General features: G+C 39.6%; 1 protein-coding gene and 1 long non-coding RNA gene across 2 annotated transcripts; both read right to left on the bottom strand.

Annotated features, from left to right (window-relative positions):
* Positions 1-1,751: 1,751 nt before the first annotated feature.
* On the bottom strand, positions 1,752-6,173 carry LOC117293430 (early nodulin-20-like). The gene is made up of 2 exons (XM_033775801.1): positions 6,084-6,173; positions 1,752-2,129 (listed from the first exon to the last, which is right to left on the bottom strand). Exons 1-2 carry the CDS (start codon positions 6,171-6,173, stop codon positions 1,752-1,754), a joined length of 468 nt encoding a protein of 155 aa, XP_033631692.1.
* A 356-nt stretch (positions 6,174-6,529) lies between these two features.
* LOC117300154 lies at positions 6,530-13,240 on the bottom strand. The gene is made up of 6 exons (XR_004520146.1): positions 13,114-13,240; positions 11,684-11,811; positions 10,758-10,862; positions 9,675-9,762; positions 9,080-9,181; positions 6,530-6,623 (listed from the first exon to the last, which is right to left on the bottom strand). It is a non-coding gene; the product is annotated as an uncharacterized LOC117300154 (long non-coding RNA).
* Between the last annotated feature and the right edge of the window lie 1,430 nt (positions 13,241-14,670).

Below are 14,670 nucleotides of genomic sequence, written 5' to 3' on the forward strand. Positions count from 1 at the left end.
TTTAAAGGAAAATATGTTTATACGAATAATACGATTATACATTTATACGAGTCGATGCATCGATTGATTAAGCCGTGCGAAAAGACAGCCTCATTTCTAGAAGGTATCTTGTAATACAAGAACTGTGTTAAGCAAATAAAGACATGATTATCTGTGAATATTTAATCAGTGCGTATAAAGGACAGTGAACGATCCTGTTTGACTTTAAAAATAAAGTTTGAGTTATCTTTAATATTGTTAAACAACTTTTATTGTATTGTACTTTAAGAAATGTTCTCTTAATGAGACATGTGTAGGAGGTGATGTTAATACAAGAACTGTGTTAAGAAAAGAAACACATGATTTTCTGTGAATATTTAATCAGTGTGTTTAAAGGTCAGCGAACGATCCTCTTTTGACTTAAACAAAAAATAAAGTTTGAGTTATCTTTGATATTGTAAAAAAAATTTGTGTATTGTACTTTAAGATATGTTCTCTTAATGAGGCATGTGTAGGAGGTGACGTTAATAAAATGTCAAGTCACAAGTTTATAAAATCTCGAGTAACGTCGGCGGTGTCGTTCGTATAAACAAGGGCTGCAGAAATTGAACGTTAATTCACAACTGGTACACGATCGATGCGTCTATTAAACCGCGTTATATGGCAGCCTTGCTTTAGATAGTACGTAATGTTTAATACTTGAATTGTAGCAATGGTGAATTTATGTTAAAATTTGAGTAAACTTTGATATTTTATAATAACTTTTATAAGACAACTTTGATCTTATTTTGGTCTTAATGAAGAAAAATTTGTAACTTATGTTAAAATTAAGATAAATCTATAATTCTTTGCTTACTAATTTAGTTATACTTCAAATAAAGGACCTAAATTTGAGTTAAATTTACTTTGTAACTTTCTGATGTTAAACTACTTAAATGTTACATGTATTTAGTCTTAATGGCCTTTATTTTAGTCTTTATAAAGAAAACAAGTAACTTATTCTTAAGCAATTTGGTATAATTCTTACGCACTCAAATTTGATGCTTAAAGCACCCGTTTGGTAAAAATTACATTAATAATTATACTTGAACAAAAAACACCTAAATTTAAGTGAAATAGTTTTTATATTTTACTTTGTAACTTTCTGATGTGAAACTATTTAAATGGTACATGTATTTAGTATTAATGGCATTTAGCTTTACTCGTTAAACACAGTTGGTAATATTTGTATTGTTTATTTTTGTTCTGGAAATAAACCTTTATTTAACGTACACCAACTGACATGTCTTTATTCTATCTTTCTTCTTGTGGTGCTTGCTAAGGTCAAAGTTCACTGGGTTCATTTCCCTTTTTTTTATTTTACCCATCCATTCTAAGGTTTAAATATTAGTTCCGAGCAAATTTTTTCAAGAGCCGCCGTAGCGCAGCGGGCTAGCTCACAGCTCCAGGAATCCTGGAGCTGTGAGCAGGGTGGGTTCAAATCCCTCCGGGGACCCTTTTTACCATTAAATAAAGAATTTTTTATAATTCTAACAAAAATGTGCAGGGCTTGAACCGGGGACCTTCCACTCTGTAAGCACTCTCTCTCACCGCTGTGCTACTGAGCTGTTATAAAAATCTAACGGTTTTTGGAGTGATGAAGTTAAAAATGGCTGACTTAGAAAATATTTCAGAATTTACTTTCCCTGGCTCAACCCTTGGATTTCTAGCTGATCTGAAGGCTGACCAAGGGCCTACAAGGGCCTTGGAGCTTGGCTGGAGGAGTAAAATTTCTAAGTGCTAAGGGGCCAAGGAGGTTGCTGAGTGGGCTTGGCTGTTTGAGACTTAGAGTTGGGGCTTGGGGTGATGGGCTGGGAGGATGCCGGGCAGTCAGTCAGTGGGCTAGGCTGATTGGGGTGAGGAGAGGAGTGATGGGCTGGTTGGGATGAGAGTTTGGGTGGTGGGTTAGGACTTGTGAGGATGAGCTGGACTGGCTTGGATGAGGGGCTGGGTGATGGAACAGATGATGAGTTAGGGTTGGGGCTGAGGTGATGGTTGAAGTGATGGGTTAGGGTAAGGGATTGGGTGATGGGAGGATTGGGATGAGGGCTTGGGTGATGGTTGAAGTGATGGGTTAGGGTAAGGGATTGGGTGATGGTAGGAGTGATGGGCTGGGAGGATTGGGATGAGGGCTTGGGTGATGGTGGGAGTGATGGGTTAGGGTAAGGGATTGGGTGATGGTAGGAGTGATGGGCTGGGAGGATTGGGATGAGGGCTTGGGTGATGGTGGGAGTGATGGGTTAGGGTAAGGGATTGGGTGATGGTAGGAGTGATGGGCTGAGAGGATTGGGATGAGGGCTTGGGTGATGGTAGGAGTGATGGGTTAGGGTTGGGACTAGGGACATGGAGGTTGCTGAGTGTGCTGATGAGCAGGACCATTGATGGGGAATGACTGTATGGAGATATACATCATTGGGATTGGGTGTGGTCTAAAGGGGAGATGCTGGGTAGATTTAAGTATTGTTTATGGGCATATAGGTTCTTGGGACTTCACTGTAGTGTGGTATTGTTTTAACGGAACAGTTCGAATTGCATTAAAGGGATACAACTACATGTAACAAATATCTCGCAATATTGGTTTAAAGGTGTACAGGTATTATTTAAGTGTTAGGGAATTTGTTTCTTTTAATTGTAATGATTGTATAAGGAGTGGTTTAAGTTTTTAACGGTGTGGTACTTTCTGGATTAAATGGGTTCATTTTATATTAAAGGAACTTGTTTTATTTAATTGTAATGATGGTACAAGTGGTAGTTAGGGTTTTAAAGGTGTGGTACTTTCTGGAGTAAATGGGTTCATTTTATATTAAAGGAACTTGTTTTATTTAATTGTAATAATGGTATAAGTGGTAGTTAGGGTTTTAAAGGTGTGGTACTTTCTGGAGTAAATGGGTTCATTTTATATTAAAGGAACTTGTTTTATTTAATTGTAATGATGGTACAAGTGGTAGTCAGGGTTTTAAAGGTGTGGTACTTTCTGGAGTAAATGGGTTCATTTTATATTAAAGGAACTTGTTTTATTTAATTGTAATAATGGTATAAGTGGTAGTTAGGGTTTTAAAGGTGTGGTACTTTCTGGATTAAAGGGGTTCATATTATGTTAAAGGAACTTATTTTATTTTATTGTAATGATGGTAAAGTGGTAAGAAGATTTTAAAGGTGTGGTATTTTCAGGATTAAAGGAACTCATTTTATATTAAAGGAACTTGTTTTATTTAAATGTAATGATGGTATAAGGAGTGGTTTAAGTTTTTAAAGGTATTGTACTTTGGGATTAGAGGAGAACAAATCTATTGCTCAAACTTTGCTCAATAGAATACATCTTGTGCTTTAATTAAGTTCTATGTCTTCCCTAATTAATTCAACAATAAACATAAGTACAAGTATATCACAACAAAATAAGAGAATAAATAGATGTTTTGCTTCATTTAAATAGTTATTTTATTTGACAACTCCAAATAATATACTATAAACAATACAATTTTAAGGTTATTATAAAACCAACAGTTTTACTGTACTTTGTAAATGAACTAGCCTGAAAAACAGAATCTTGTGAAAAGTGATATTTTATCTACTGGACACAATACCTTTGATATACTATTTTTTAGTTATCTCATTTATCAATAAATAAACAACACTGCATAAGCTGTTACAACTAATTTTGTGCATTAATTTATGCTGATTTCACGTAGTTTGTGGAAGGTTGGTTTCTGTCCACATGGTAATGTTTTACTTTTCTGGTACTTTTGTTTAAGGTAATTGAGAAAAGTAATCTCAATTAGTACAATTGTCATCTAATAGACCGATCCATTAGGCTCCGCCCACAACGCACGTATGTGCAAGAACACGTGAGCCTCTCCAATGCCTTTCTGCACAACTCTGCCGCGCGCGCAATTGCAAAGCATACGCGCACGCATGTCGGACTTGATTTTCGGACCTTCGTTTCGTTGTGATTGGTCAATACGCAACGGGGCAGAGCTTAATGGATCGGTCTATTAAATGTTCCCATTAAAAGGCTTTAACACAAATTGTCAGACTTACAAAACATTCTGTATACACCATGTTCACTTTGATTAATTAAATTAAACTTGCCCCAAAACAGAACTACTTTCTTTACACGATAAATGTTTGACAACAAAAGGTCAACAATGACCTATGGATGAGTTTGTGAGACTTTTATGTCAACAGTAACAGAACTTTGTCATGTTTTTGATGAAAAATTATAATATTTAAACAAAATTATTAAAATTCCTAATAAAAACACAAAAGGATGACCTACTGCTTTAAACAAATTCAACGTAAATGGTTTACAAGAACCACAGAGCCAAAACTTTTGCAGGGCATTGTTTTACAAAATGTGAGTTTTTTTATTAAAAACAATTATTCTAAATACTGACATGGGTAAACCATGATTCATTGATGTGTAAGATGTACAGATGTAAAGGCACTGGACACTTTTGGTAACTACTTATAATAATTGTTAGTATTAAAACTTTCTAGGCCATGAGCACTGGAGAGATGTTTTAATATGGTAAAATGGCTCTCTCTGAAGTAACGTAGTTTTTTTTAGAAAGAGGTAATATCACTCAAATAATAAAAGACGTCAGGTCTGAAAACTTTTATTATGCATCTGAAATCAACAAGGGTGTTTTTTCTAACATTATTCTCTTGAAACTTCGATGACCAATTGAGCCCAACAGGTTTTATAATTTGGGATACACCAAGTGAGATAATAAATGTGTCCAGTGCCTTAAAGCCATTTGATGTTTCCATTTATATGCACTGCACTTTTCAAACTCAAAAACAGATAACAGTGACAGTAATTGGCTATAGACGATGTGACCCATGACATCACATAAAACTGTTTAGCTCTGTCGTATCAAATAATTCATTTTAAACAGTAACGCATTCCAATCTTTGATCTTCTATATACATATCCTACATCTGTAAAACCTTATTAAAGGTAACATACACTATTGGTAATTACTCAAAAAAATTATTAGCCTAAAACCTTACTTGGTAACAAGCAGTTTAGAGCTGTTGATAGTATAATACATTGTGAGAAACAGCTCCCTCTGAATTAACTTAGTTTTTGAGAAAGACCTTTCGAGATCTCAGAATTAGATTTTGAGGTTTTTAAATCAAGCATCTTTTAGCAAACAACTTAGTGTGACAAGGGTTTTTTCCTTTCATTGTTATCTCGTTACTTCGATAACCAATTAAGCTCAAATTTTCACAGTTTTGTTAATTCATGAGATACACCAAGTGAGAAGACTGGTCTTTGACAACTAGCAATAGTGTCCAGCGTCTTTAATTAATGAGTTGAATAGTTTTAAAAAGGGGTATTGTTAATCAAAACTTGTTTATATTTTTTAAGTCTGTTATCAATCTGTAGGGAAAACCATTCATTTGGGTTAGGCTGATGCCAGCATGAAGTCCCCAAAATGTTGTGGCATGTGGCGTATAGGGGTGCCGTCTGTAAAAGTGCTGCAAACACAGCCCACTTTTTTAATGTTAGTGTAACCACCGGGATGTTAAATACCTCTATTGTAACCCTCAAACATCTAAACAGGTGCAGGATGGGAAGACAGCGTGTAGATGGTAAGCACTTGTAGGTCTCAGACACAAACACTTTGGATGAGCATTCATTGGAGAATGGCACGCATTTCTAGAGAGAGGAGAAATGAAAATCATTGTCAAGAAATGCTAGTCATCTGGGCAACCAATGTCAATTCATCTAGGCAGCCAGTGCAATCTGGGCAACAATCGCATGCAACTGGGCAACCAAGGGCATACGATTAGACAGCTATTGCCAATGATATGGGCAACCAATGCCAGTCTTCTGGGAAACCATTACCATTGCCATGTACCAGGTACAACCGGTGCCCTACATCTGGGTAAAAACACCATTGCATGTCACCTTGGCAATCACTGTAATTGGTCTGGGCAACCATATGTCAATCATCTGGGAAACCACTACCATCTAGGCAACAATTGCTACTCATCTAGCTGGGCAACCATTGCCATACATCTAGGCAGCAATTGCTAGTTATTAGGGCAACCATTACATTTGATCTTGGCAACCATAGCCATTTATCTGGGCAATCATTGCCGTACACCTGGGCAACCATTGCAATCTGGGCAACAATGCCATGCATCTGGGCAACAAAGGGCATACAAGTAGGCAACCATTGTAAATAGTATGGACAACCAATGCATGTCACCTGGGCATTATTGTAATTCATCTGGGCAACCATTTATGTCAATCATCTGGGCAACCATTGTCATTCATCTGGGCATCAATTGCCATACATCTGGGCAACTATTGCTAGTTTAATATCAGGGCGACCATTGCAATTGATCTTGGCAACCATGGCCATTTATCTGGGCAATCATTGCCATACACCTGGGCAACCATTGCAATTGATTGGGCAACCATTGCCATCATCAAGGCAACCATTGCCAATGATCGATCTGGGCAAATGAACCAATCCAAAATGGGGTTTTACATACCTATGTTGTGTAGATGGTTAATGGATGATAGGGCAGGCACTTGCAGGTCTCTGACACCATTACTTTGTGTATTCATCCAAGAAAGGCAAGCATTTCTGAAAAAGGGAAAATGAAATCAAGGTTGAGATTTAATTCAACTGGGCAACTATAGCTAGTCTCTTGGCAACCATTACTGTTATCTAGCCAACAATAGCCATACAACAGAGCAACCATTGACAATGATCTGGGCAACATGTGCAAAACATCTGGGCAACCAATGTCAGTCATCTTGGCAACCATTACCTTTCATCTGGGCAACCATTGCCAGTCACCTGTGAAACCATTGCCATAAATCTGGGCATCAATTGCCATACATTGGGGCATCCAATGCTAGCCATCTGGGCAAGCATTTTGCATTTCATCTGGGTCACCATTGCCGTCTGGGCAACAATGCCATGCATCTTGGGAACAAAGGGCATACAAGTAGGCAACCAGTGTTAACAATATGGGTAACCCTTGCCATTCAACTGGACAACCACTGCCATTCCATGGGGAAACCATTGCAATACAATCAGGTGAGCCTCTGCCATTTATATGGCAATCATTACCATTTATCTGGGCAGTAATAATCAGTCATTTATGCAACGATTGCACTAGAGCTGGGACACAATTGCCATTCATCTGAGCAATTACTGCCAGTCAAAAGGGCAACTATTGTGTACTGGACAACCATTGACCCATAAACAGGGCAATCAATGCAAGTCATCTGTGCAACCATTGTCAGTCATCTGACCATCACTGCTCTACATCTGTGCAACCATTGACAGTCATCTGACCATCACTGCTCTACATCTGTGCAACCATTGTCAGTCATCTGACCATCACTGCCCTACATCTGGGCAACCATTGTCAGTCATCTGACCATCACTGCTCTACATCTGTGCAACCATTGTCAGTCATCTGACCATCACTGCCCTACATCTGGGCAACCATTGTCAGTCATCTGACCATCACTGCCCTACATCTGTGCAACCATTGTCAGTCATCTGACCATCACTGCCCTACATCTGGGCAACCATTGTCAGTCATCTGACCAGCACTGCCCTACATCTGTGCAACCATTGTCAGTCATCTGACCATCACTGCCCTACATCTGTGCAACCATTGTCAGTCATCTGACCATCACTGCCCTACATCTGGGCAACCATTGTCAGTCATCTGACCATCACTGCCCTACATCTGTGCAACCATTGCCAGTCATCTGACCATCACTGCCCTACATCTGTGCAACCATTGACAGTCATCAGACCATCACTGCCCTACATCTGGGCAATCATTGACAGTCATCTGACCATCACTGCCCTACATCTGGGCAACCATTGACAGTCATCTGACCATCACTGCCCTACATCTGGGCAACCATTGACAGTCATCTGACCATCACTGCCCTACATCTGGGCAACCATTGACAGTCATCTGACCATCACTGCCCTACATCTGGGCAACCATTGACAGTCATCTGACCATCACTGCCCTACATCTGGGCAACCATTGTCAGTCATCTGACCATCACTGCCCTACATCTGGGCAACCATTGACAGTCATCTGACCATCACTGCCCTACATCTGGGCAACCATTGTCAGTCATCTGACCATCACTGCCCTACATCTGGGCAACCATTGTCAGTCATCTGACCATCACTGCCCTACATCTGGGCAACCATTGTCAGTCATCTGACCATCACTGCCCTACATCTGGGCAACCATTGTCAGTCATCTGACCATCACTGCCCTACATCTGGGCAACCATTGACAGTCATCTGACCATCACTGCCCTACATCTGGGCAACCATTGTCAGTCATCTGACCATCACTGCCCTACTTCTGGGCAACCATGTTGACATTTATCTATCTTGTCAATAATATGGGCAACCAATGCATGTCACTTTAGCAAACACTGTAATTCATTTGGGCAACCAATGTCATTCATCAAGGCAACCATTGCCATACATCTGGGCAAGAATTGCTAGCTATTTGGGCAACCATTGCAATTGATCTTGGCAACCATGGGCAATCTGGGCAATCATTGCCATACACCTGGGCAACCATTGCAATTGATCAAGCAACCATTGCCATACATCAAGGCAACCATTGCCAATGATATGGGCAACCAGTGCGAGTCGTCTGGGAACAGCCCCATCTCACTACAGCTGGGCAAAACAACATCTGGGCGACCATTGCCGTACATCTGGGCAACCATTGCATGTCACCTGGGCAATCACTGTAATTCATCTGGGTAACCATGTCAATCATCAGGGCAACCATATGTCAATCATCAGGGCAACCATATGTCAATCATCAGGGCAACCAATGTCATTCATTATGGCAACCATTGCCAAACATCTGGGCACAATTGCTAGTTATCAGGGCAACCTTTGCAATTGATATTGGCAACCAAGGCCTTGTATCTGGGCAACCGTTGCAATTGATCGGGCAACCATTGCCATACATCAAGGCAACCATTGCCAATGATCTGGGCAAATGAATTAATCAAAAATGGGATTTTACATACCTATGTTGTGTAGATGCTACAGGGATGACTGGGTAGATGGTAGGCACTTGCAGGTCTCTGACACCATTACTTTGTGTATTCATCCAGGAAGGGCACGCATTTCTAGAAAGGAGAAAATTAAATCAAGGTTGAGATTTAATTCTTTTGGGCAACTATAGCTTGTCCTCTTGGCAACCATTACCATTATCTAGGCAACAATAGCAATACAACATCGCAACCATTAACAATGATCTGGGCAACCATTGCCATAAATCTGTACATCCAATGCCATCATTGGGGCAACCAATGCTAGCCATCTGGGCAACCATATTGCCATTCATTTGGGACACCCTTTCAATCCGGGCAACAATGCCATGCATCTGGGCAACAATGGGCATACAAGTAGGCAACCATTGTAAATAGTATGGACAACCAATGCATGTCAGCTGGGCAATCACTGTAATTCATCTGGGCGACCAATGTCATTCATCTGGGCATCAATTGCCATACATCTGGGCACAATTGCTAGTTATCAGGGCAACCATTGCAATTGAATTGATCTTGCAACCATGGCCATTTATCTGGTCAATAATTGCCATACACCTGGGCACATTACCTATGTTGTGTAGATGGTTGATGGATGACTGGGTAGATGGTAGGCACTTGCAGGGATTTGATACCATTACTTTGTGTGGCACGCATTTCTAGAAAGGGGAGAAATGAAATCAAGGTTGAGATTTAATTCATCTGGGTAACTATAGCTTGTCCCCTTGGCAACCATTACCATTATCTAGGCATCAATAGCCATACAACAGAGCAACCATTGACAATGATCTGGGCAACATGTGCAAAACATCTGGGCAACGATTGCCATAAAACTGGGCAACCATTGTCTATCATCTGGGCAACCGATACTATACATTCTGGCATCAACTGCCCAACATCTGGGCAACCAATGCCAGTCATCTAGTCAACCATAATTTCCCTACATATGGGTAGTACATATGCCAGTAATCTGTTCGACCATTGCCATACATCTGGGCAACCATTGCCATTGATTTGGGCAACCCTTGCCAGTCATCTGGCCAACCCTTATCATAGATCTGGGCAAACATTACAAAAACAACTGAGCACCCATTGACAAATAATCTGGGCAACCATTGCTCTACATCTGGGCAAAAACTGCCATCTGGGCAAAAACTGCCATCGGGCAACCTTGCCGTACACTGGGCTCCCATCTATACATCCTGGCAGCAATTGCGGAACATCTGGGCAACCATTGTCAGTCATTTGGGCAATCACTGTCCTTCCCATGGACAACCATTGCAATTTATCTGGGCAACTTTTGCCATAGGCCTACATCTTGGCATCCATTTCTAGTCATCTGGGCAACCTTCCCATTTATCTGGGCAACCAATGACAGTAATAACCATATATTTTGCATTATCTGCGCAACCATTACCCTACATCTAGGCATAAACTGCCATCTGGGCAACTATTGCCATACATCTAGGCAACCAATGTACGTCATCTGGGCACCCATTACCATACATCTGGGCACCAATTGCCAAACATCTTGGTAATTTTTGCTAGTCATCTGGGCAACTAATTGCCATTTATGAAGGCAACCATTGTCATTCATCAAGGCAACCTTTGCTAATTATCTGGGCAACTAAGCCATACAAGGGAGTTTACATACCTAAGTTGTGTAGATGGACGATGGATGATTGGGTAGATGGTAGGCACTTGCAGGTCTCTGACACAACACTTTGGATGGGTACTCATCGAAGAATGGCACACATTTCTAGAAAGTGCACAAACAAAAATGTCTAAATCATGTATAACTTGGTTTAACATTTAATTCAGTTTTGAAACTTTAGCTAGCTTCTCTTGGCAACCAATGCCATCTTCTAGGCATTCATTGCAAAACGAACAACCGATGAAAAAGATCTAGGCAACCAGTTTTGATACCTGGGCAACCATTGCCAGTCATTTGGGCAACCATAACAAATCATCTGGGCAACAAATGCAAGTCATCTGGGCAACCGTTGCCATACAATGGTTCAACCAAAGCCAGTGCATTGATTGCCCTACAACTGGGCAACCATTGCCCCATAGACTGGGCAATCATTGCCAGTCATATATGCAGCCATTGTCGCTTTACTGGGAAACCATTGCTCATTCATCAGGGCAACCATTGCCCATCTTTTTACAACCACCCCCTACATCTGGGGTAAGCATTATACAGCGGGGCACCCAACGGTTGCCCTACAACTGGGCAACCATTGCCATTTATCTTAGCAATCGTTGCCCAACAGACCGGGCAACCATTGCCAGTCATTTGGGCAACCATTATTGTACATCTGGGCAACCATTGCCAAACACCCGAGCACCTATGCCAATGGTCTGGGCAACCATTGCCTTAAATCTGGGCAACTGCCATCAGGGCAACTAATACCTTACATCTGAGCAACCATTGCCAGTCATCTGGGCACCAACTGCCCTTCTTAACAACATGGGCTGAATGCAGTTCCAAGATGTGGTGGCATAAATATATGATGACACTGTGCTGTAAAAACAGCCGAATGTACAAAAAGACCTGGGGAAAATCTGTTAACTACTTACTCTTTCTATCTGGGTGTACATGTTCATTGGGTTGACATGGGATGAAGGTGTGCATCTCAGTGCCCCGTGACAGTCACTTGGATGATGTTTATGTACCAACATCTTTGGAGGTTGGCTCACCTTTTTGTCTGCAGAATAAAAAAGTTAGTTGAATTTAAATGAAGCTAAGATACAGTTACATTTTAGAGGAACAGCTTTTGATGGGAATCCTGCTGTAAAAAGAGTAAAGTTTTATTAGAAAACAGTAGGCCTTTCATATAAATTATTTTGTTCATCGTTTTCCAACCAGTTCTTGACCCGAAAGTAACGGCAAATTGGGGCATAGGGTATATAACGGAAATAAATTGTGGAGTTGGCTGTGTAGGTCTTGAGTTATGGTCAAGTTCAAGTCAACATGGGGTCACAGTTACCCAAGTTCAATATTCCTTATGTTTAATCAATCTATAACTGAAAACAAATTGAATATCGGTTGTTTTAATTTGTTATTACCTGTAATCAATCTGAAGGGAAAAACCACACATCTGAGTTAGGCTAGCGACCGCATGTAGTCTTCAGAATTTAAGCTACAGGTAGATATTATCTACGGCTAGATTACACGCCCTCAAAGTTACAAACAATCTATAATCAATTCTATTCAGGAAAAGCAAATTTTTTTTTAAAGGAACATTGCAGAATTTGTTTTGCTGGCAGTGTAGCACTTTATGTAATCCACCATATATACATAAACTGACAAACCTGTAGAAGTTTGAGATCGATCGGCCATTTGGGTCACGAGAGAATAGTGACAAACCGATAACAAATGTTGCATTGCATCTAAACTAGATTATTTATTTCTCATCAAATATGAAATTTCAGACAGAAATATTTCAAGGGATGTTTTCCACTATCATCATCATTAGACTGTGTAAGTTTTATGTAAATCTGTGATCTTCACAATTTTTGTTTCTTACCAATTCTGTAACGTTCCTTTTGCTATAAGAATATGATATTTGAAATGTTTCCTTTTACTAAGTGTTCAAATGAAACATTACAATTACATGTAAACATATTAACCAATGTCATTCTGCATAAACTTGAGGTTAGTGTGTCGAACTGTAAGATACATTTTTTTCCACAAAAGAACTTACAACTATGCTTCACATACCCCCCCCCCCCTCAAAAAAAAGGGCACTAAACTAGAATGAAGTTTACTGGACAAAAATCCTCTACTGTAAATGTTTTTGTAACAATGAAATTGCCTAATCCATTTTAAGTTTGGCTTCTCCGCTGTCAACAACTTGAACAACTAAGAGAAAGTGATGAAACATTTTTATATTAAAGGAAACTGCACTAGATCAATGAATGAACAAACGTCTCAATGTTCAGGAGTTTCGTTTCACTTTTATGAAGGAGTGAGCAGTTTATTTACCAGACTGATTGTAGGAACTTACCAACAGCAGGTTACAGTCAAGTTGCTTGGTTGTTCATCATTGATTCTTTGATGTGTAGAACGTCTTGAAGAAATGCTCTAAGCCTTCAACATTGTTACTTGCACACTTGGGTTGTACGTCATCGGCTCCCTCGTGCTGTGAAAGATAAATATAACAGCTCTTACTGCAACATAAACAGTGCGCATAATTTGGTAGTTAACCATTCATAAGACAGACATTTTTAACTAAACTCATACAAAAGGATTTTGTTTACTTTCAACACAAAAGACGTAAAGAAAAAAGTGTTGGGTACACATGTGCATAGCATGATTGCAAAAAAACACCCCAAAAAACACACCACACAACAGTGAATTTCTATGACATTAGATGCCTAGAAGCTTTCAAGGATTGGTGCCGATGTGAGCTAGTTATCACTGAGCTCTCACAATGAAACCAATCCAGTAGATTGCTTGCAAAAAGTGCACAAACCAAAACCACCTCACTTCAGAGGAAGTCACATTCAAATAAGATTTATTTTGATTGTTGCAATCAAAATAAGCAAGAGTTATTTAAAAAATTGTGAGGAATGTTGAGGAATGGTGATGATTAGGTCTATTCAGTGATTTCTCAATAAAACGTTTGAGACTTCAAGTTAACATTAACATGAGTTCACAGTTAATAAGGTTTAACCCTAAGTGCTCAAAGGGTCTTCAAGAAATGTTGTGCAATCCCTCAGAAATGGTCCTACTTCCGGTTGAATCAGAATTTCAGGTATGAGGTCAAGCCAAGTTCAATCTTCATTGCTCACAAGGTATATAACTGAAAACAAAATTGCAAATCAGTGATGGTTTTGATTTTGGTCCCACTTCCGGTTGGCCTTAAAGTAGGGGTCAAGATGGGGTCACGGTAACCTAAGTTCACTTTCCAATGCTCAAAGGATCTATATAACTGAAAAGAAATTACAAATCGGTTGTGTAGTTCTTGAGATATGGTGCTGCAAATATTGATATTCAAATGAAGATCACGTGATTTTAATTAACAAACTAAGAATTTAAACCAAGTTCATGGCATAATTAGCAAGCTAGCCATGCTGTGATTTATAACTTGAGAATTTCACGTTTTTAAGCTCAAGTATTAAGCTTCAATTCCATTTTAATAATTTAATTGTTTAAGACTTAAATAAGAAACAAAACTTATAAAAACGCTATGGAGATTCAGGTGGAAACAAAGAGTAGAAATAACAATAAGAAAACTACACTTTAAGGATTTGTCAAATAAATTCTGTTATATTAACTTTAACAGTCGACGGTAAAGCTAACATAGAATCCAATTCAAAATCTTGCTTCTCACATTCAAGGCCCTCCATGGAGTAGCACCTTGCTACATTACACATCTTTTACAACAACGTAACATCAGACCAGGCCTCAGATCATCATCAACATCACACATACTCTATGTTCCCAAAACTCGTCTGGCAAGTTACGGAGACCGTGCCTTTTCCAGATGCGCACCGCGTCTCTGGAATCCCTTGCCAGACGAGCTGAGGGACACACCTAATCTTTCTACTTTCAAACACAA

This window comes from Asterias rubens, chromosome 1 (genome assembly GCF_902459465.1).
Source record: "Asterias rubens chromosome 1, eAstRub1.3, whole genome shotgun sequence".
In the NCBI taxonomy this organism is placed as follows: Eukaryota; Metazoa; Echinodermata; class Asteroidea; order Forcipulatida; family Asteriidae; genus Asterias; species Asterias rubens.